This window comes from Neodiprion lecontei, chromosome 6 (genome assembly GCF_021901455.1).
Source record: "Neodiprion lecontei isolate iyNeoLeco1 chromosome 6, iyNeoLeco1.1, whole genome shotgun sequence".
Lineage (NCBI taxonomy): Eukaryota > Metazoa > Arthropoda > Insecta > Hymenoptera > Diprionidae > Neodiprion > Neodiprion lecontei.
The window spans coordinates 11,220,640-11,245,229 of record NC_060265.1 but is presented as its reverse complement, the minus strand read 5'-3'; the positions used below and the strand labels follow the sequence as shown (position 1 = coordinate 11,245,229).

Here is a 24,590-nt window from a genome sequence, read left to right as displayed (position 1 = left end):
TAAGCTACCCCCGCCCTTCCGGTACGGTGTAACATGAGAATTTATCGTGAACTATCCCGCCTTTTCCACTCGTGCGGGTAGGGATTTCCGTGCTTGTTTTTGTATATAATAAAGATATCCTTATTTTATGTTCGGGCCAATACTGCCCAGACAGACACTTGAGATAGACCCATACGGATCTAATCCGTTGTACCTGTTAGGTCATTTGGTTCCTCTTAGGGAGTTTGTATATACGAGTCTGTTTGGATAAGGATTGTCCCGAAGAATTATCTAAACAGTAAGGTTATTGATAGCTTAGGGTGTTCATTCCCCGAAGTAGTAAAAAGTAATAAAGAGAGCCGTATGCATGCAACGCATACGGAGACTCAAAAAAAAAAAAAAAAAATAGAAAATATAAATGTATTCATTTCATTTGACGAGGACTTGGAGGATTTAGTTTTACGTTATTATATAATATATTTGTTATTCGTTCCAAAATTTGACACGAACCTCTTCCAGAAATTGGGCGCTACTGTAGGAACAAATAATTTAAATAGTGTAATAACCAAAGCTTGGACAGTTGTCCACGTATAAGTTTGGCTGCGAAACGAAGTTTTCGCGGAGAAATCGAGTGCATAGTGCAACGAGTTTAGTACTTTCAATGGCTTCTCGTACAGCCTGGCACATAATAATAACAATGATACCCTGGCAATAAACTGCTTTGCGAATATCCACTGATGCGGCCCTGCATGCCGCAACGGCGATAACGGTCAATTTAAGTAAGGTATGTCTTGCTGCTCGAATGTGGGTAGGGCTCGGAATATGCGAGGTATGCTTCTCGCAAGATTAATCAGTACCTCTCAACCTGGGGGTAAGATCGTAACCGGATAGTTAGCCGCAATTAATTATAAGTACAGAGTTTCGTGTGCCCAATGTCCACGCACCAGCGATCGTCTCGAATTGCTCAGTATTTGTTTATAGTAAAAATTGGACTTGCAACAATCTGAAATTCAAATTACGCTTATAAATAAGGTTTTGAATAAAAATTGTTAAGCTAGGAACATTACAAAGTGTGTCTTACCGATATAAATCGAAGACCTTATCTTGAATCCAGAAATTATTTGTAATAGATATCAAACGATTAGAATTACATGAGACTGATTCCGAAATTTTCTCACGTAAAATTATCGCAAGATAAACATGTGATCAACTTTACTTTCGTATTGGCCATAACCACATAAAAAACGGCAAAGGTGGCCGGTTTTCTATATCTTGAGGCAGTCACAATTCTCAAACGAGGATCCGAACAGTTGTTGAATAATTTTTTCAGAAGACTTCACAAATATTCGAAGATGTTTAAGTCGGTCATGAATGTACAGCATAAGTCGAATCGAAGTTTAAAATGAAAAATTAAAATAAATTATGGCAATGTTCAAAAGCCAGTGAAGCTTAGATCAGCATCATTACGTTACCGAAAGCGACGGAGACTTGAGAAAAATTGTGTGGAATCCATCTGCAGAACGAACGATATTTTTACCAAAATTCCATCAGACTCCGATTGCACTGCTTGGAGATTTGGAACTCGATTCAGAGGCGGGCAGGAGAAATTCGACCGAAATTAACAACATCGATACCTGTATACATACCTCTGGTATAAGTAATCAAAGATTGTGCGATTATTTATACACGAGAATACGTGTAATTAAAAAATGAGATATTGACGAACGACCGTTTCGATCGAATTGATAAAATATGAAGTGTCACGCGTACTCAGGTTCACGTACATACCACTTGGCAGTTGCTTACACATCGATACACCCACGCCTGTATTTTTTATCGAGGAAGTTTACGAACGGCTGTGTTGAGACTTGGTCGAATGAAAACGAATCTACTCGCGATGGAATTCCGACTTTCGAAAGCCCCAATTGGCTCGGAGTTCAGCACTAACAGAACGGTGCGCTGATAACTCCTGCAGCTAAAGGGCACAACATCTCGCGCGACCCTCTCAAACGTCGGCCGATTGGCGCGGGCTGTGGGACTTGAAAGAACGATTCACACATTACGCATGCTGGATTTCACTCTCAGTCAGTCAGATCGTGACCCCGTATCCGGAGTGAGTCGGGTTGTGGTTTCAGTGCTGGTGTGACAGTGTGACAGTTCGCCACAGCGTGCATCGACGCCTCGTAAAATGTAGTTTCACTTGGAGCCAGCCTTTCCACAGGGCTCCGCAGCCATGAGGCCTAAGAGGTCGTTGGTCGTTGACTACTTCTGAACTGTGTACTGATGCCGATCGACGATTATCAACTCCTGCCAAGTTTTCGTGCAATCTCGCCCCAATATGGATATTATGGACGGTAAGTTGCAAAATGTGGACGCAGGCCATGCATAGTCCGTTTCTGCTATCACGTTGCATCCTAGCCAGGCTGCAGGATCAGGTTCTGGATCAGGTTCCTACGGTCAGCGTTAAAAAAAAAAATGACGAGATATCAGAACGCACGAAAGTATTTTCTACGGCTCTTTCATATTTCACTGCAACTCGCTCTTTGAAAATTCGTTTTTTTTTCTCCTTTTACCTTCGTTGTACGCGTATCTCACATATAAAGATATGAAAAAATTACTGTTATCACACTTGAAGCCGCTGGATGGATCGGCCAGTCGATGTAAGTCGATGTAACGCTGTTTAAATTTTACCCGATACTGCGTACAATTACGATAACCTCTGCAGATTAGTGTCAGCAGTTGTACATGCGTACATGCATGTACTCAACCGACACCTGCATGGCATATATATGTGATATGTACACATTTGCAAGTTGAATGGAACTTTCGTACATCTAATATAATCTGTCAGTTGAATCGAAAATCGGTATTGAGTGAGACGATGAGGATAAACTCAAATCTGTTTGAACATAGTGCAGTATTTTGAATGTACAGTTTATTAGCTATGAAAATGAGCAAATAGGTAACGAATGAAAGAATTGGAACAGCCTTCTCTGCCTTTCTATTTCCATCTGATACCTGTAGGTATTCGTTCAATGTGTACCGGATTCGTAGTATTTTCTCCAGCAACGGGCGAACTTCGTGCAGTCGAAGAAATCTAACACATGCTACTAACGGTCTAGAGATGAGAACGACTAGCGTATCGTTATCAATGATCTATATTATGTGTAGGTTTTGATACGAGTGATACCACCCTGGGAATTAAGTAAATGGTCCAGACCGTACAATCTTTATTACGTGGAATTACACACTTATCACACTTTACGTGAATTACGATAAGCTCAAGAAGTATTTCGGTTCATATTGGTAAGATTCATACCTAAGTTGGCAACTCTTTCCTGCATGGCTTTGAAACCTCGGAAAGATTGCAAAATATACGTCGACATTGTTATTGAAGATTGTCCGTTTTCAAGATATGAATGCATTAACGTGTAAACAATAAACATGGAGGCTTATCTTCGTGGGCAAGTCCTTGGCTAGACGTGAACTTAATTGCTGCTTCATGTTGCATTGGTATATGGCTCGTCTATATTTCTCATTTATTAACAGCGATGCTCGATTACTTAAGACTTCAGGTCTATTCGTTCATTATACTAACCGGCTAGGACTGAGTTGAGGTATTAGATAGTGTCACGTGCGGAGCGGTCTCGCACGCGACGACTTCAACCCTCTAAGTACTCGCAGAGGTTTATATTTATTTTCTATGTGGGTTAGGAGGCGAACGTCCTCTACAGGGCGTTCCCCGGGAATAGGATTGGAGGATTTAAATTTGTCCTACCAATGTTTATGATGGAAAAGCCAAATTAAAAATGTTTAATAAGTCATGTGAACCAAAAGCAGAGAATTCTTGAAACAAGGGAGCTTACAATTTGTTCTAAATCTAGTTGGTTCCACTCATTCAATTACTCACTTTTCGGTGGTTACAGTCCGAATGGCTCACACTCTCACACGATTATACTCTATAGCAACACTCACATACGCTTATCACTACACTTCTCTATGGAGTTCGTGGCTTAACGTTTTGCACTTATTACTAACTTCGGAGACTGACGCCGCGCCGCGAGAAACCTTTCCGGCCGTGGGTAGGATTAGAGAACTACGCTCTAATCGTCGGTATCGAAAAAGCGCTTACAGCTCTACACGCGGCAGCTCTGAAGGAGCCTGTTTCCGTAGATGTTGATTTTACTCTGTCTCTAACAGGACTGACTTCGCTCGCTCGTCCGACACGAGGTTTTCGCTGAATACACAATTTTGGAACAAAAGCTCGTCTCGCGACAGTCATCCTTGAAGCGCGTGATTTCGCGCTCGCCTCATCCCGGTGTTGATTACACCCGGGATCTGGCGGGCGCGAAGACGCTGACGTTGCTGGCCGTCCAACTACGCCGTTGCGCTCGGTTACTCCACGAACTGTTCATGATGAAATATTTCATATAGACTAACTAATATATTTATGCTATGCTTCCTTGTTTCTAAGATAATAATTGACATAATCCGTGATATATTCCGGGTAAATATGCGGCGCTCGTGACAATAGTATAGGGCTGGCATTGGCACAATTAACATGGCAAGTGGTGTAGTGTTCGTTTGAACCTAGTATGACAAATTTAACAGCGCAATCAATTGTTGAAAGTTCACTCTGTTCATTTCAAACTCAGTGGCGTTTGAATATAAAGAAAAACTGGCCGTAATTTTGATAGGTATTATTTCCACTGTTTGATGTCGTAGCTGAAGCCGGTAGTTGCGTAGAAACAAAAGCATACAATAAACATTTTTTCTAGTTGGTAGACTCCTCTGGAATTGCTTTTGAAAAAGCCTACTGCATGTTTCAACACATAATGTCTTACAACCGAAAATGGCATTAATATACTGCTAGTAATCCGTACGGGTTCGCATGGTTTTCTGCTGATAGCAACACGTTTGATTGAAATCAGGTGTTCAAATATCGTTGATACTAAAATAAGCGAAAGCTCGTTCTTCGTTGTATAGTCTTATCTGTTAAAAACTTTCGATCAACTAATCAACTAATTTCGAACAAATCGTTCTATGACTGATATAAATCCTACAAATGAGTTCATAAAATTCATCCGTTTTTGAAGGCTGTTCGGTCTGGGATTCTTTTTCTCGCATTATATCCATTGACTCAAAGTGTTGTCATTTTTTTCTGTACATAGCAGTAGACGAAAATTCTTTCACAAAATTATTCTATAAAAATCGCAAATGCTAAATATCAAACTTTCGTTGAGATTTATTCATTTTGGGACGGAATAGCTAATAAGGAATAAGGTATAGCATTCTAAATCCTGGCACAGTGTTGAAGAATTAAAAACCAATACCTTGGGTTCTTTAAGTACTACGCAAACATAACCGCATATTAGTGCATCATAAAAGTAATTCCTTAGATATGACAATCTCCACACTAAACAAGTAAAAAAATCATTTCTATCGTTTTGAATTAGGGAAAACGATTGTAAGACAAAACGAAATTACAGAGTATAATCTTGACACTCATTTGAAAATTCCTCGAAATTACACGTCTCTTATCGTTATGGTCGTAATTCAACTGCTGCCCGTAAAATTTTTTATTGTCGTCCATCGCACGTCACAGTTCATTGAACGGAAAACTTTTAAAGCCTAAGTATGTTTTTCAGTGATTCTTCGTTAAGAACTTCCATTCTGCAACAGATAAATTCTGTTGAGCTTAATCAATTTAAAAATTTTCATCGAAGCGCCATTTCGAAGAAAACCATATAATTTATCAAACGCTATCATACAGAGTTCCGCCCGTTGTATAGAAACATGATCTACCTCCAACCGTTAGAATTAGATTTCTTACGTGATAATCAAATGGCGAATACAAAAACTCAATGCGGCACCGCTTAAAAAAATAGCACGGCGATTTCTTTTCACCAAGTTGAATATTATGTTAGAAACTATGGTTGCATGAAGTGGGAGATGGAAAAAAAATAATGGTTTTTTTGAGGCAATCTAATGTTCGTATGTACAAACTATGGGTGGCCATTACTGAGCAACATAATAAAAGTTCATAGTTCGAAATTAAAAATTATTTTACGTAAACCTTATGGCAGACATATTCCGGGTGCACTTCGGTTAAGTAACTTTATTACGGAAACATTTAAATTTTTTCCAAAAACTGCTGTAATTAAAAATTAGTACCTGAAGAATCCCACATCCAATGTATCGGACGAGATCCTGGAAATAGATCCCCATGCTGGTGAAACTGTCAACCAGTGTACTGTACCAGTCACATTCGTGGAAGTGAAAAAAAATAAAAAAAGAGAGCGCGATACACGTATTACTGAAAGACTGTGAAGAGGATGTGGCTTAAGAACCATACATGATAGACCCGATTCGTTTTGAAATACCGATTGGCAAACGGAGGTCAAACATTTATAAACGTCAATCAAGCCGGGGAACAACGCTCGGACTACTGAATCTCTTATCATCCGTAGTGTTTCTGCTTAGAATAACTTCTTTCGAAAAGCTGTAGGATGTTATCAGTGACAGTGTGAGCGTAATGTTCATATTCCTTATTCACATTGGCAGGCAGATTATTACTATTTGTGTTGAATTCTGTATGCAGAAAAAATTTTACACAGCTAGCACTGGACCGATTGTTTTGTAATTCACTAATTGAACGTAATTTAATGTTAACTCTATTTCCAATAATCCTGCTCTAGATATTGTCTAGTTCTATTTAGGACCAAGACTAATTGTAGATTGCACGCGTTGAATCTTTCCTATATTCGTTTTGCGTGATCTCCACCACCCATGACTGGTGATTAGGATCAATGTTGGTTTATAAGTATTTTATAAACGGAAATTTGGGCACACATTTTTTGGCTGATGGTAATAACTGGATTAAACTATTCAGACACAGAGTTCGATGTTTCGCTTCAAATACTCAACAGTACAGTCGGTATAACCATTCAAGACACGATTTCTCATGTGAAACGTGGTAGTAGTCACAGATTCCTAGTGTGGCATCCCAGAACTGATTCATTTCTACGCAGGTGTAGAGAAAAGCACAAGTTTCGTTACAAGTAAAAAAAAATCAATTCAATATGCAGTTTATTCTTTACCAATGAAACGGAATAGATTGCAGAACAGTATAACCAGCGATCTAATCAACCATCTGGCATCCATGACTGACTATAAGATATGTTTCAGACCAACCGTTTCCAGAATTTGTGAATAACGAAAGAAGCGCTGATAACAGGTACTGTTTCTCTAGTTTCCATTTTGAAAACTAGATGAATTAGCAAAAGTATTGTCGGAGAGTTTCGTTCCTCACTTATTTCTTCATTATCATTCCTAATTTGGGATGTGCTCCGAAATGGGCTGCAAATGCTGAAAACTCAGTAGAACAGAAACAGAGCTTGTCAGAAACCCAAATATATTACTGAGAAAAAAAGTTATTGACACCAACAGCTAATTTTTTCGATTTCCAGTTTATTTGATTCAAACAATTTCTCACTGAGACTAATCACTTTTTAGTTGGAACAAAAATATTGATGCATTGATTTAAATGCTATATGCCTCCGAGTTTAACGTATTTCAAATAAGTACACATTTATCTCCTACGATTAAACTAGAACTATCGGAACAAAAACTTCGCTTGAATCAACAAACCTCGTTTAATTCGTGAACGAATAGTACTTTAACCGCTGAAAACGTTAGTTCAAAAGTACCGAGAGATTGGAAACAATAATGCCACGCATGCTGAAATATGAACTTTATTGCCAAATAGTATATTTGACTGAATGTGATGTTTGTCGGACATAATGAGTAATAACTATGATTAAAGAAATGTGTAATATGTTGAAACAAGAATTCGTTTCACAAGACAGGTTTTAATATTCATTTAAGAAAATTATTTTGTTCTTCAGATTATATAGCTACTTCAAACAAAAAAAATTCTATCCGAGTAAATGAGGACATGTTTGAGTGGAACCAAGAAAAAGTCCTTCAGTTGCTATAAGTACCATATTTAATTCAAGTTGTTGACTAAGACAGTCAAATGAAACTTTTCTCAGTTGTAAACAATCAAGTGTAACTGAAAATTGCAAACATACATTTGAAATTAATTTCAAGAACTCTCGATACCATTGCATACGTGCTTGCAACAAATGAATCATCGCTCCGATGAAATGAATATTATTTCACTGAAATAAAATTTTGAGTGATTCGATAGTCTTCTGATTCTTCGATGTGCATGGTTCACGTTTTTAAACCGAAATGATAATTCATTCGAAGTAGTACCAATTTCGATAACTAGGCAGCAAGTTTTCCCGCTTGAAAAGTAGCTACAAAGATGTTTATATACCCGAATCCTACGCAGTGGGAAAACTTAGATCTCTATGAATTCTGGTCTCGATCCCACCATAATTTACAGAAAGTGATTTGGAGGTAGTGAATGACAATAACACATCGCGTAAAAAAAATAATAAGTAATATAATCCAAGCAAATTTGTATTTACACTTATATATCCTAGAGCAGTACATGACGTGTCGCAGAACTGGGATAATACACAAATACTAAAGGAATCATTGAATATTGAAATGAATTGTAATCCAAATGGGGAAGGGAATTAGTATTATGATTTCAGTTTTTTTTCTGTACAATGCCATATCTTTGATTTGAAAAATATCCCATTGAGATCCTTGTTAATACTATGTGAATGAAGAGACTATTTCTTTTACGTGAGTCATGCAGCACTTGGTTAAAAATACCTAACCAGAAGAGCAACTCAGTGATTTATGTCGCTCAATTTCTATTTAATTCATTTAAATTATTTTTTATTTGTCGTAAATGCGTATTTTTTAAATTAAAAACTACATGAATTGTCGCTTTAAATAAGTGTGCTCTCAGTGCTATACAAACGCGTGGATTATTTGGATTAATTAATATTTACTTAATTTAATAATTTTTTTTATCAGCGGGCAGCTCTTTTTCTTGGTTTCATACGTTGCAATATTGTTAAATACAAGTAACCCCGTAACGTTTAAATCAGATTATCAATATGAAAGATCTGCATTTTCACAGTCGATTAGAAACGAGATTATCGGTATCACTTTCCAATGCGAATTTTTCTGTTGAAATGCCTGACATGAAATACCACCATGTAGATTTACGGTTATATAGGTATTTTCTCCCACTCTGTTTTATCCTTTCCTCAGTCGATAATACGGGTTTGATCAAACTAGTTGAAGCTTATGCTTGTAGGTGGCATCTAAAGTCTAACCTAGGCTAAACCTTGGCTTGCATAGTGCTATTGTGAAGTACGTGATACGTACGATCTTCAGGAATGCCTTGTCTTTAGTTTTACAATAAGCTGGTGTAGGTTTCGCCGTTAGGTGTAATTCAGGGCCGGCATAACTGCGCAATTCAATGGAGACCTCTGATGGATATTGCGATATTTGAAAAATCAAATCAATCATCCTGTATACGAATAGTACGATCCACTTTTAGTGTACAACGTTGCACGAACAATTCACTTCTATATTTTCTGTCACTGAAGTACCGCAGCTGTAAAATAATGTATGACTGCATATGTCGTTCGGCTGTAACTCAGACTTCACGTAGGTATTTTTGCGCAGAAGCGAAACGACTTATTTTTATCTTGAATTACTTTGAAACAGCCCATTCATGTTATTCGAGAAACTGTTTCTCATTATAGTTATATTCACTACACGTGCAAGAACTGAAACAAAGAAATGTATGGAGAGTAAAACTATAAAGAATGTGACTTTGTGTTTTTCCATTATGATCGATGTAATATTTGGGAAAATTTTTGAAATCCGTTGCAGGTCATTAAAAAATTCAAAGGTCTTTAATTAGTACCACGAAAAATCGCTTCTAAAAGCTCCCTGTAACCAACTATACTGTCTTGTTGGCTTTCATAAGGTTAGACAATAACTATGTTATTTTTACAAATAACAGCTATTATAAAATTCATACCCCACCTATTTTTAACATTTCAAGACGCCAAGGAATCAAAGTGAACCGAACAATTGGAATGAGAAGTCAGGCACGTGCTTAAGCTTATCAGCGATCAGATAAGGCAAATGTGAACTGCTTCGAATGTCTGCTAGACGAAAAAATGAATGATGTCATGAAGTATTGTTATAAATCATATTAACGAGAGGCATCAATAATGCGGTTTTACGGCTGTGTAAGTGTGGGTCGTTCCAAGAATGAATCAAGTAACTTACAACTAGAAATTGTGGAGTAACGATACGTAAATAGCATAGTAACCGATAACATGATAATAATTATACGTTCTTAGAAGTTTAGATTTGTAATGCCTATGATCAGTAATTTTGAAGAAACAGGTTGTTGATGGAGCAAAATACAATTGGGGTCAATTGTTTTAAATTATTGGAATTGAAGTAATTTTTCAGCAAGTGTCAAAAGTGTTTTGAGGTCATTCAAATATTACGTCACGCTGTTTTCAACCATTTTGGACCCCCCCCCCCCCCCCCCCCCTAGCAGCGAATCTAACCTCCTACGTCGCCTGAGAACGTGACGTAATATTTGAATGGTCTCATTTAGCTTTCCGATTTTTTTTTTGGTATAAATGTGGTAAATGAAAAAATCAAATGAAGAATGAAATAAAAAAATGTTTTCCTCGCTTAACGAACAAGTAGAATCCAAACATAGGTTATTGTTGAGATTTGGAGAAAAAAAATGTCGCATATTGTGGTTGCACGAGGGAGAAATAATTGTATAAAGGTACGAAGGTTGTATCCCACTTCAAATTGTCGGAGTGCCAATTTCTTAACTGTATCAGATTACAGCTTGCGTCAAGTCCAATTCGTATTATAGTGCAAATTATATCGGAATATTTTTTATTGAATGAAGATGATCGTATGGTTATAGCTACAGAGAATGATCTATAAATACGACTGTAATGGTCGTATTACCCTTGTCACATATTATCTCAGCATTGGTGAGCTAAATTTCATTCGATTCATGATCCGCTAATTTATAATTGAATACGGGTCGCAGATCGATTAGGATATACCTTGAATATACTTGATACGATATGAACGGGTCCGCAGGTACGAAGGTACGCACCTGCCGTATAGATTCGGTATGGCATACACATAGAAGGCGAGCGCGTGACGTCAGGCGGTCAATACTCAACAATAAAGAGTCAACTCCCGAACGTCAGGTTTTGATTGGTATTCGACGTTACTTGGCTCACTTCAGTTCGATTAATTAGTGAGGGAGCACTGTATGATTTTTAGACATGTATATATGGGCAAAGAAGAACAAGCTTTGGCGGTAACGATAACAAATGAGTCAATGGACGCTCCTGGCCGCTCCGAATGCGGGCTGCTTCATTCTTTCTGCTCGAACCTTTGCCGCGGCGATCAGGAGGCGCAAGGGGAGGCAATATGGCTACGCGCATGTCTTCTGCTAGAAAATGTGCCCGCATCGAATATCCCGTCTCGAAATATGGATGAAATCAATCAGGATTTTGTATTTTTCCCACAGAAAATCATTTAATGACCAACCGTGTCTAAATCCTGCTCTGGAAAGGAGCTTCTGAGATACTCTGACACCTTTAACTCCAAAGACTCGGTCTCCGGCATTGGCCAGGCTCGTTTTACCACCATCTTGTACCTCAAGTCAGTTACTCGCCTGCTCAGAGCACGTTCGGCACGTTGTCGTCTCCCTAGACGTGAGCTATCGTACTTGAAATTAATCGTATAGAGCGGCCAGACGTCTGTACAGCTGACGTTGCATGGAGATTTTATATAGCAAATACATGCGGATATTAAAGCCGTGGATAAAAAAGTCTGCGATCCCGTACTAGCCTGTAAACTATATAAATGTGAAATACAAGTGACGAAAGTGATTCCGGAGCAGGAAGTAACGTTTCTTTTTTTTTTCGTTTTACGTTATCTCACTTTCGCTGAAACGACCGCCGTTCAATCCGACAATATGAATAAAATTTTAGGCATAAACTATTGCACAGTTTTCTCTGTACTTAGAAGTCCCGAACATGGCGAATCATTTAAGCTATTGATGTGAAAAAAGTTTCGAATAATAATTTTCGTTAAACATTTCTTATACGAAAAACAATAGCAAAGTTATCGAAGTGCGAAAAACCGGTTGAATAATAAAATCTTTAACTCTACGGTAAATGTGACTTGTTTTAAAAATTCAAATTTATTCAAGCTGAAACAGCAATCCGCTTATAATAACAGTAATCGTGCAAGTAATTCTTGCCTGATGCAGAAATTAAGAATTTACATTCGCAAAGAGAAGTGAACGGTATAATAGCGTATTAAAGTGTGAAATAAACAGCGAAAGAGCCATATTGAAGATCCGAATGAAATTCAGAATACCCGAGTGATTAGATCATGTCGGTATTTAGACACGCGATTGGTTGATAGTACCTACAAAGTGATCAAACATTTGAATTGTGACATAATTTACGAGAAAGCAGGCGCCATACCTTGAGTCTGGCGTGACGTACCGTTCAAGTTAAATATAAATTAGTATTTCTAAAATAAGGATATTTCTATTAATACCGGCATCGTCAGTCGGTGACGTACTTAATATACAAGTGAGGAAGGTGTTGTACGTGAATTATAGTTTTACAAGTTATAAACCGTTGATTACTTTAAATTTAAAAGAAACATTTCTCCAGAAAGTGTCATAAAACTTTTGGTGCTATATCCAATAGTTGTAAGTCTGATTCATCGTAGCGTGTATAATTGCCACGTCGTCGGTAAATATCATTGACTTTGTTACCGGTGGGACATTAAAAGTCAAAAGACTTTCAAGAACTTATCGATTTATCTTTTAAAGTATTACTGATCAGTTATTTATCAACTTTGTCGGTCGCTCTCGATCGCACTCCATATATACTTTTAACCCGTAATGTATTTGAGGTCGAACGATACAGGAAACGGGAGGTTCGCGATAACTGCAGCATTTGCAGCACGAGTAGATACCGCGCCACGCGGTGGAGGTGCGTGGAGTGGATTCGGTACCAAGGAAAACGGAGGAGAGACAACCAATAGGAAGCTTGATCGCCATTGCCGTTGCGTCCGTGATAGGATCACAGCAAAGAGCTTGGCAAGACTGATCGCTGATAGCTGGAATATTGTTCGGCACTCGTCCTGCGACTTTGAGAGGAAGAACTGCGTTCTCCAATTGTCGGTAACGGCTGGAAACGCGTTGGAAGATATCATCGCATTGGTACGAGGAATGAGCGAGGGTGAACGAGCGGTTACGACGCCTCGAATTGGCTGGAGAAAACTCGCCGATCCTGGTGACTGACAGGAATTTCCAAAAAGGGAAAACCCGAAGCGATAGCATCAGCTATCTTTCAAACTACCGAAACTCGATATCACGTTATTGATGTGCCGCTGTCTCGTTCGCTTCCACGAAATTATTAGCTCACCTAGCTAGCATTAGGCGAAAAGCATAAGGTAGACTAGCACTTGCCGCATGAGTTAAAGAGACATAGTTGAAAACTAATTTTTTAACACAATGCCAGCTTTCAATCATTGGCGGTAGCAGATTGGGCGAGAAAGAATTTGGCACTGCTCCCCTTTACTCCCGTATGCACAATGGCAACGATGATTTTCTGACACATGCTCAGAGGTTTCTTCCATACTTTTCCGTGTGCTGAAATAAACAGTTAGCAATTATCGTCAGCAAAACTGGAATCCAAGAGTATTTTTTCCTGACTATAGCGAGCGATCTTATTGCTTTTGCTTGCTCTTCCCGGTCATTCTACATCTTCCGTTTCTTTGTCACCGAATATCATCACTTGAGTCAAGCCGAATGAGAAGTGAGAAAAAAGTTTGAAGGAGCTGATTCGGTTGAGAACTGTGACCCCCGCCTGCTCGTTGAACGATTGAAATTTAACCTTAGTTCATTTAAAGATTGGTTACTTATTACCATAGACTATACACATATGATAGATATCACGTAGACAATAAATACCAGTATATACATACTATAATATGGTGTCGGTGTTTGATGAATGTTGAAATTATTCAAACGAAGTGTGTTTAATTTAAATTTAACTTTGCTATCAAAGAGGCAAATTGCCACCATTTTTATCGCGGTAAAGTGAACTGAAGATAACGCGTTGCTGAAGAAAAAGGAGGCTTGAAGAAACCTCCCAGAGAAACAACGCCTCTAATTACACTTGCGTATGAAATACCACGAATAAGAATTATTTAATCGTACTGAAATTGTGTTGTAACGGACTAAGTTAAAATGCCAAGCACACCGAACAAGTTGAATCTGAGCTTTGCTCGAAATGCTTATAGTGTTTTTGGTAACCGCAACGCCAACCCATCCACCGAACAGCAACATGAACAGAAAACAGAACTATTAGAGGGTGAGAATAACTGGTTTAAACTGCAAATTATTTCTTAATGATACCTAGTTTGAATCAGAAACAACGCTTAAAAAAATATCTTTAATATCCCGCGGTGAAGTTCACGATTTTATGTCCGAGTTGCGCAGTTACATTATTAAGATTCTCTATGCAATAAATCATAGTCATATTTTGTAGCTCTGCAGTTGTTATATTATTTGCTACACATCAATCTCGACCAACGGTCAACAATTATTGGAGTCAAGTAGCGCACAACTAGCTAATTACCTCAAAAAACTGACTTCCGGAACACCTGTCGACTCACTTGATTGTCAGTTTTTATATTCCCATAAAAAACGATCCGAACATTTTTCATACGATGCCAAGTTCGATATAAAACTATCCAACAGCCAGTACTGCCACCGACAGTCAACAGAGTACACTTTGACGAATATGGTCACAGCTAGATGTCGACGTTTCCATAATTCTGTCGCTCGCTTATCATGTTCCGTGTGTTGGTCATAAATTTTGTATTATTACAATGTAAAAATAGAACTTTAGTCACGGGTATCGGTGGGTAGCTTTACAGTTTTACATATCCGCCGACCAAGGATATGCACTTCTGCCATCGATAGATCAGTCGGCGAAGATCAATATTGGAGAACTTCTTATCTTGTACTTCGGAGAATTACTCTATCTCAGTGGTTATCCTGAAAACGCTTTCCAGTCATTGGGCTCTCCATACGGGAAAAGACGAAGTAGTTTCCGAGTGCGATGTTCGGCAAATAAAAGTGATGACACGAAACTTTACGACCCAAAGCGTCGTATGTCATTCTCACCTCCGCATGAAAAGGCGAAGATGGGAAGAGTGATGTCAACCGTGTTTTAGGAGTGATGTGGTGTTCGCCTGACAGATTGTGCCAATCTGTGCCAAATAAGTACCAAAGCATTACAGAAAAATTTTACTGGGACCTCCTAACGTAGTTACGAGAAACCATTAGGACAAAGCGCAAGCTCATTCAATGCAGGAGACTGTGATACACGCAGTTACTTTGGGTTGTCAAACTTTGTCTCATCCACCTAATTCGTCCAACCGTTTGCAGAATAATGATGAGATCATTTCTGTCACTGAGCAATTTTTCAACACATGAAATGAGTACATGGTTTTAAGTCGTTGATCAAAGAAGGCGCAACCTTTCCACCGATACTGGTTACTGAAGCTGTATTTTTTCATCAAAATAACATGAATGTATGACCAACCCAAGTTTGATTTTGATAATAATAGAGCGCTCGTTACGGATGACTAACAAATTCACCGACGTCAGTCGCGGTATGTTCAAAAAAAATCCTGACAAAAGGCAATCAGTACCTTCAGTGCAAATAATTGAATATATTTCAAGTGACTTTATTCGACATTCTATTTCGATTCCAATGCGTGGTGGTCCATAATTTCACGAAGTAAATAGTCCCTTGGGTCTATTTTGTATTGCAATATTGAGGTGAAACATTATATTGCATTAACAGTTCATGCTTTGTGTATTAGGTACTCGAGGCAATGGCCTTCTTCATCTTAAGAATGGCGTTGACTATATCAACGCGGGCGAAGAGGACCAAATGGAAATTTATGGGTTGGTAACCGTTTTACCCAACTTTTGTTGAATCATTTAAGAAATTTTCTTTGATGGGGTCGATTCAATATGAATCAAACAATTATTGCTGCAGATACAAAAGGAATCACTTATGGACATCGATCACATGGATATTTATCATCTGCACAGCGGGTCTGTTACGCTTATTCTTTCACTGGATACCGCATTTGATGTTACTTGCCACACATTCGAAATGCTCATTGGAAGAAGCAGAGGCAGTGCTTTTGGTAGAAAAGTTCCAAGGAAAACATACCAGTCGCTACGTGAAGAAATTGATTACCATCAGCGCAGAGGAAGTCTCGTTAGTATAAAATAACAGTTCTGATTTTATTACTAATTAGTGAGCAGACTATCACTTTTTGTATCAACTCTTCTATTACTTATGCAGAAGACTGTCCAAAGATGGAGAATCATTAATTGGCAAGGACACATTTCCAGAGGATGATTTCTTGACTGAAGTCGAAGAAGATCGAGGTCCGCTTACTTTATCAGTTCATTTAAGCGGTGGTCAGTTTAAAGGTAAAAACATGTCGAGATTGTTACGTATTAACGTATCGTGAGTCAAGATTGCCGATTGATTTTGTAAGAGATGACTGAACATTTTTTTTTCTGCAGATTTCAAATCTATCCTAACATTTTCCTGCAAGAAACTCACTTACGTTTGGGACACGGACAGGTGTGAATTTTTAAAATTAAAAGGTTTGGACGAAGGGGTTCTGACCTCAACGCTTCACCAAATGCGAGGATTGACAGCACAGGATCAATTTATGCGGTGAATACTCATTCCATCGCCCACTTTCCTAACCGATTAACTATACCTAGATTGAAAATGTTCCATTATTTTCACAGGCGTTTCGTTTACGGGAGCAATGAAATTGTTATCCCGGTTAAAAGTATACTGACACTTCTCTGCTTGGAAGTTTTGAATCCTTTCTATATATTTCAATTATTCAGCTTCTGTCTTTGGATTGCCGACGATTATCTGTACTACGCTATGGCTATTCTGACTATGTCTAGTTTCGGTATTATTATAGCGGTGATTCAAACAAGGAGGGTAAGTTTGATTTTATTCATAACTATGTATAATTAAACAAGTAAGGAAAGCACAGAGGATTTGTGACTTCCAATAACCGAGTAGAACAAGGCCCTGATTACATTCAATAAAAATGGTTTCCTGTGGTGAATGCAAAGTCTGGACAACGAGTCAGACTTTGTATCACAGTTGTAGTCTCCCTTAAAATGGTAGGAAAAAGGAATAGTGTTGATGTTCCGCACGTATGAACATCCTTAACTTTTTTTTTTACATTGTAACTTTTTCTTGCAGAACCAGCACAACTTGAGGTCTACTGTTCACGCATCTGATGTGGCAACGGTTATTCGCGACCCATCGAGTGGAAAAACTGCGACCGTACAAACGGAACATTTGGTACCTGGTGATGTGCTCGTGATTCCATCTCACGGATGCATTATGCCTTGCGACGCTGTCCTGTTGACAGGGAATTGTATCTTAAACGAATCAATGTTAACCGGGGAATCAGTACCGGTAACAAAAACGCCTATTCCCGCTTCAAGTGAGCTTTTGTACGACACAAAAGAACACGCGAGGCACACGTTGTACTGTGGAACGCAGGTAATTCAGACAAGGTACTTCGGTACGGAAAAAGTAATCGCTGTTGTAATCAGGACCGGATTTAATACTAGCAAGGGTGGGCTAGTGCGATCTATAATGTATCCACCACCGGTTGACTTTAAATTTGAGCAGGACTCCTACAAGTTTGTAATACTCTTAGCTTGCATCGCTAGCATTGGTTTCGTATATACAATTATCTCTAAAGTGCTCCAAGGTATTTCCGGACACCGAATAGCATTGGAAGCACTTGACTTGATCACTATTGTGGTACCACCAGCTCTTCCGGCTGCTATGACGGTTGGACGACTCGTCGCTCAGAACAGGCTGCAAAATAAGAAGATTTATTGCACCAGTCCAAGAGCTATCAATGTCTCGGGTTCAATCGACTGCGTATGCTTTGACAAAACGGGAACGTTAACCGAAGACGGATTGGATATGTGGGGGGTCGTTCCCATATCAAACAAAATGTTTCAAAGTCCAGTCAAAGACATATCTACTCTTGAATTAGACGAAGTACTCGTTGGTATGGTCACCTGTCACAGTATTACATTAATCGACCGTCAGTTGTCCGGAGACCCCCTGGATCTCAAGATGTTTGAATCGACGGGTTGGACACTGGAAGAGCCAGACGTTTCTGATACTTCCAAGTTCTCTATGCTCTTTCCAACTGTCGTCAGGCCACCAAAAGGGTCAAAGTTCGCCGGAGTTAATTGTAACAATCTCACGATATCGCCGGAACGTCAGAATTCCAAAAGATCAGCCATGAACGACCAGATGACAGACACAACTAGCAATCTTGAGGATACCCTTAGTGAGTCGACGATGCAGCTGAGTGAACAGTCTCTTGAAATCGGTATTGTCAGGCAGTTCCCATTTACATCGAGCTTGCAGCGAATGAGCGTTATCACGAGAACGTTGGGAGCCAATCACTTTGACCTGTACTGCAAAGGAAGCCCTGAGATGATTTTTAGCTTGTCCAAGCCCGAATCGAGTGAGTGACAAATTCATCGTTATACATTATACGAAAGTAGATTCAGAGCAATTGAAAATTTTGTATTCAAACTGATGATTTTACTCTTCTTCTCATATAGTTCCATCAAATTTTGCGACCGTTCTGCAAGAATACACTTCCGAAGGATACAGGGTAATTGCCCTGGCTCATAAATCGTTGAATAGATTGTCTTACGCTAAAGTACAGCGGATAAGTAGAGAGTCAGCGGAAACGGATTTAAACTTCTTGGCTTTCGTGATATTAGAGAACCGACTGAAGCCTGGTACTTCGCCAGTTATCAAATTGTTGAACGAAGCCTGTATCAAAACAGTGATGGTGACGGGGGACAACATGCTAACTGCCTTGTCGGTAGCCAGGGATTGTGGAATTGTGAAACATCACGTCACTGTAATTGCCGTGGCTGCAATTACGCAGCAAAACCTCACGAAGCCGCAGATTTATTTTACTCAAAGTAATAGTCAGTGCAGTCCAACATCGCCTATGGGAAATGACATAAGTGAAATGACCGATTTAAACAGCGTAGCCAGTTTGGAGACCGTGGAAAATGGATCCACACAAGGCAATCACACCGGCAATCAAATCAACTATTTGTCAGACGAGTGAGTGTGATTTTGCTTGTAGTATTATAATTGTGGTTATATCTGTAAGGAAGACTATGCATTCAACTGGCTGCCGAGTTATCCAATTACAAGCAAGTGTAGAATGACATAGATTCTTTTAATTTTACGGTCAAGACAATGAGAGATTAGCAGGAATTCGTTGTGTAACTTTATGCACCTATGAAAATTGATGTGTTGTTTGAAATAGTAAAGTAGTATCGCCATATATTCGTTCATTTCTGGTACCATTCCGTGGACTAAGCACTAAAAACAATTACGGTACATATTGATATTAAATATTTTCAATTTACTCTGCTTGTAAAATCAGCTAAATACTGCACACATATTCATGACGCTTTTGAAATTCGTAACCGAAATAAGTGGCAAACTAATCATACATAGTCAAAATGTACCAGCGTAATCTGACAAGACAAAGTATATTTGAGCATCAGCGAATTGAGATGTATAAAAATTATTGAGAGTACTACGCATGTACTTCCTGGACTCGTAAACGGTACGGTCGCAGATGATTTCAAGTGCTGTGATATAAATATCCATTGAGAAAAATCTACCACAAAAGTCCAGCGAATATACAAAACCGTTGGGTATATTCGCTCGAGTTTGTGCGCGGATTCTTCCTCAACAGATTCAAGTTGAGATTTACAGCCTATACAGGCCCACTACATACATATTTATCGCAACGTTATATAAGATGTTACTACCCGTTATCTAACTGCAGTGCTGCTGTTAGATCTTGGAAATATAACATATTTACATGTATGCTATGTACCCGTCACCCTGAACTGAACGGGAAATTAGAAGTAGCGAATCGGTAGCTGGGACTAGCCAGCTATAAAACACGTTATATTGGGTTTGATAAATGTTACCTTAAGGTTACATAACTGCGTCTGTTTGGTAGTATAGTATTTAAGTCCAGCGGTCATGGATAAAAACCTTCTTTATTTTGAAGTAATTGATAATCGTTACAAAACATCGTTAGTACCCATCAGTATTTCTCAAAATAATAAACTTTACCATAGAGTCGCTAATTTTTTAATGATTTTCTGAGTTTTCATTAATGACCGCCAGCTTTCAGAAATCGATACTATTCAACGATCTCAGTTTTGATTCATGTCGAATTACTCTGGCTACCCTGTATGATAATTGTACAATAAGATTTACATAACGTGTGGCCTTTTATCTTACAGTTTGCACATTTCTACAAACAAATACGTATTCTCATTGACGGGAAAGACTTGGTCAATGGTTAAGCAGCATCATCCAGAATTGATACCAAAGTTAGCTACACGGGGAGCCATCTTTGCGAGAATGTCACCGGACCAGAAACAACAACTCGTACAAGAGCTACAAGCATTGGGATATTACGTCGGTAAGTCAACAATTATTTTGTTACGATTGCCTCCAATAACCATTACCGCAAAATTAAGTACTGCACAACAAGTGAAAATTCATTAATGGGAAATCTGTTGCGAATAGCTCATAAATAAATAGACGTGCGAAATGTTACGTCGCATTGGAATATCTTCGTTAACGGTCTGTTGCAACGCGTACGTGATACACTACGCATCACATTTAGCTAGTAAAAAGTAGCATGATACGTGCAAAATCATGAAATCTAAGTATAATAACGATCTCGCATCTCACGTAATCTTGATAAAGTTCTCGGTTATAATGCTCGTCACGCGGTTGAGCTCCTTCGAATAAAGTCCACACTAGCTAAAAGTTTCGTTGAAAGCTAATTGTACTCTAAGCTGCTTATATCTGAAGTTCAAAGAGTTCAACTACATTTCGTATATTCGTTCAGAAATTCAAAGACATGTCACTACAATCTGAATTGTTCATGTTCTGTAACCATTTAGCAGCAATACCGTTTTTGTCCTATACGTATACACGCGACAGATATATATCTAATGACAGCATGGTATTCGGTCAAGCCTTTGTCTAGCATGTCTCGCTGGGTGCTCGTTAAGCCTTTGGTAATTGGGGCAATTTAATTGCAGCGATGGTCGGAGACGGTGCCAACGACTGCGGTGCTTTGAAGGCAGCGCACACCGGCATCTCATTGTCAGACACGGAATCATCGGTAGCTTCACCGTTCACGAGCCGTGACACGGACATATCATGTCTACTCTCCGTCATCAGAGAAGGACGAGCAGCGCTATCTACTTCCTTTGGAATCTTCAAGTACATGGCGGCTTATTCTCTCACACAATTCGTTTCAGTTATGCTGCTCTACAATATCAGGTCGAACCTCACGGACATAGAGTTTCTCTACATCGATCTCTTCGTTATATCAATATTTGCCTTCTTCTTTGGTCGGACCGAAGCCTACGATGGTCCCCTGGCAAAAACAGCACCTCTAACAAGTCTCATCAGCACATCCCCGATTCTCAGCTTGATATTTCAGATCTTAATCGTGATAATATTCCAATTTATGAGCCTTTTCCACCTGGGCCAACAGGATTGCTACAAGACTTGTATTGAGAATCTCGAAGAAAACGCAACAGAAGAAGAGGAGGTTGGATGCTTCGAAAATTATACCATATTCATAATCAGTTCGATGCAGTACATCATCTTAGCCGTTGCATTTTCGAAGGGTCGACCTTACAGAAAGCCGATATGGACGAACTGGGGTCTCCTCTCTTCTTTCATACTTATGTCACTTTTCTCAATCTACATGGCACTGAACCCCTTTGAGTGGCTCGCGGACCAGTTCGAATTGGTGTTGCCACCGGATATGGGCTTCAGGTACGTCTTGCTTGGTTACGGGCTGGCCAATTTCGTTTTGTCAATGGTCGTCGAGTACTTTGTAGTCGAGTACATAATATTTGGAAAACTGAGATACCGCTGGCACGATGTTTACAAGTCGAAGAAACGGTATCTTGCAATAGAGCGGGACATGGCCTCAAATCACAAGTGGCCACCGATATCGCAAGAGCCTTTGCCAGAAGCAGCGCCGGACATATTGATTCGTCAGAATTTAACGGAAATCAAAATCGAGAATATCACCGAGACTAATCCGACCAGTGATTTTATCAACTCGAACGTCATTCAAGAAACGAATTCTGATTTCAAGCGATTTGGTTCTGCTAGAGAAGTCACGTTGAATCCAAGGTCGTTGTTTAGCGATCGGCGAACAGCGGTTTCCATGCAAACTGTTCCCAATTTTGACGATGGCAGAGAGATCGACAGGGAAGTTCGCTATACGCCGAGTTCATGCAAGCTGGAACTTCCTGCAAAGAGGAGGCACAATTCCGAATCAGAGAACGGCATTTATCCATACGAGAAATCGTACCGAAATTATAACACAAACCCAATAGCAACATTGCCAAGACATCCACCTAGCCAGCAAGTCGCACCATCGGATGAGTTTAAAAGCGTAATGGTGCATAAAAGCGAGGAAAGCAACTTCCGAAGTGCCACTCAAAGTGTTCTCGAGTTGGACATTTTGCCGTCCTGAGGTCGAGCGTTGATAGGGTTAATTTTCAAAATCAGCTGACAAGAATTTTTCACTTTTCGAACACATCACGCCCAAGAATCGTATATTCTACTACTTACATTTACACGTTATACAATTTGTTAAGTTTCTATGAACGCGTTATGATATTGTATTAGAGTGGAAATTCTGTGCAGGACTAGGATTTCCGAATGTTTGTGAAAATGAAATGTGCGGAAAACATTGGCTCTGCTATCATTGCTAGGAATAATTCTAGGTAGACTTGTGTGTCTCTCTTATGGTTGGGGCACCATTTATTGCGTATTCTTACTCGATTGTTTCTTTTATTTTTTTTGTTTGTTACTTATTAGTATTTAATCTAAACTACGAAGCTGTTCTTCAAAGTATTATTATTATTTCTCTTTATGTGTCTCTTACTCTACATCATTCTTACGGTGAGTTTTGTTTCACTTTCAAATCCAATATAACTTAATTAATTAATTCTATTTGGATTTGTTTGCAACGATCCGTGTAATGATGCAGGAATTGAATTGACCGGGAGAAGCAACAATTAACAAGAAATTTAATAAATATTTAAAGTAACATGTCTAAAATCAGGGGTCAAGTAACTCTCTACCGCGTAGAAGACATTGTATGTGTAGTTAATTTTTTATATGCCATGTGTCAACATAACCTAACTGAAATAGATACTTCAATTTTATGGTAAACAATTATAGAATGTGAGTAAAAATGTTCAAATATTGAAAAAAAGAAGTTTCAAGCCAATAGAAAAATATTAAGAAAAAAAAACTGACATGTAACAGATAATTAATATTTGAATAGACGAAATATGTATTAATTATCGCCGTCGTGCGCTAGTCGCCTGGATACGGTGAAAAAATGGTGATGTTCACTTTACCTATAGTATAATATATAGTTTGGTAGACAATTTAACTGATAATATTTACAAATGAATATTATATATGTGTGTATACATATATATATATATATATAATATATAGTAACGTGTACTTATACATGGATATGTATACTTAATTGTATGAATTTACACTTAGCGTTGGAGCAACACTTAACATATTGAATAAAATATATTTATAACGGAATTTCAATATATAAGTATACTTCATTCAATGAATAATTGTGTATTGTGTAATAAGACGTAGAAGTGAAAAAAAAGTCATTTACTCATGATAATATGCTAAAAAAGGAAACATTAGATCTCTTTTGAAAGTGACTGTCGAAAATATTCAACGTACATTTTATACTTCGTTTTTTTCTCGAAACTTGATCACGCGTGACGCGTACTGTATACGAGCAGAATTTTTTCGCTCAACGTCAGTTATCTATTCTGAACGCGTACGCGCCCCTTGTGGCTATATTATACATATACGGTTTTACTCTCATTGTAAATATAATCTGAAAAGAATGGTACACTTTCGTTGCGACATGGTCGTTATTCTATTGCAGGATATAACAGTTCACAGGTCGGATTTTATATATCAGGTATTAAAAGCCAATGGGCAGCGTTGCTTCAGGCATTATTACATGCATCTATGGGCGCCTATTCAAATCAATGGTAAGCATTCCTGCGCATGGCTTCGTGCAATTTCAAACGAACTATCTTGGTCTGTTCTATTACCAACTTGCGAATACAATAGATAGTCTCGTAGAACTATTTCACAACTATTCACAGTAGAACATAAATAAATTGCAACAGAAAAGAAATCGGTTCCGGTTATTCTGAGTATATTTACATTTAATGTTGAACTTTCAGATTAGCCATTTATTATTTTTTTGTATCTGAGGTCTGTTCGATCAACTCTCGTCAAATAATTGAATCATACCAAAAATTATGACATAATTATATATAA

At 38.6% G+C, this 24,590-nt stretch overlaps 1 protein-coding gene across 3 annotated transcripts; it reads left to right on the top strand.

Moving 5' to 3' along the window:
• The first annotated feature begins 1,992 nt into the window (after positions 1–1,992).
• LOC107220198 (polyamine-transporting ATPase 13A3) lies at positions 1,993–23,532 on the top strand. 3 transcript variants are annotated; one of them, XM_015658680.2, is made up of 10 exons: positions 1,993–2,333; positions 15,895–15,979; positions 16,074–16,301; positions 16,389–16,519; positions 16,616–16,772; positions 16,850–17,054; positions 17,325–18,621; positions 18,722–19,241; positions 20,450–20,631; positions 21,263–23,532. In XM_015658680.2, the coding sequence occupies exons 1-10, from the start codon at positions 2,318–2,320 to the stop codon at positions 22,720–22,722; spliced, it is 4,281 nt and encodes a 1,426-aa protein (XP_015514166.1). In that variant the 5' UTR covers positions 1,993–2,317; the 3' UTR covers positions 22,723–23,532. The 3 variants fall into 3 exon arrangements, with proteins under 3 accessions (XP_015514166.1, XP_015514165.1, XP_046600380.1); XM_015658679.2 differs by lacking the exon at positions 1,993–2,333 and adding an exon at positions 11,639–14,372; XM_046744424.1 differs by lacking the exon at positions 1,993–2,333 and adding an exon at positions 14,681–15,681.
• Positions 23,533–24,590: the final 1,058 nt, after the last annotated feature.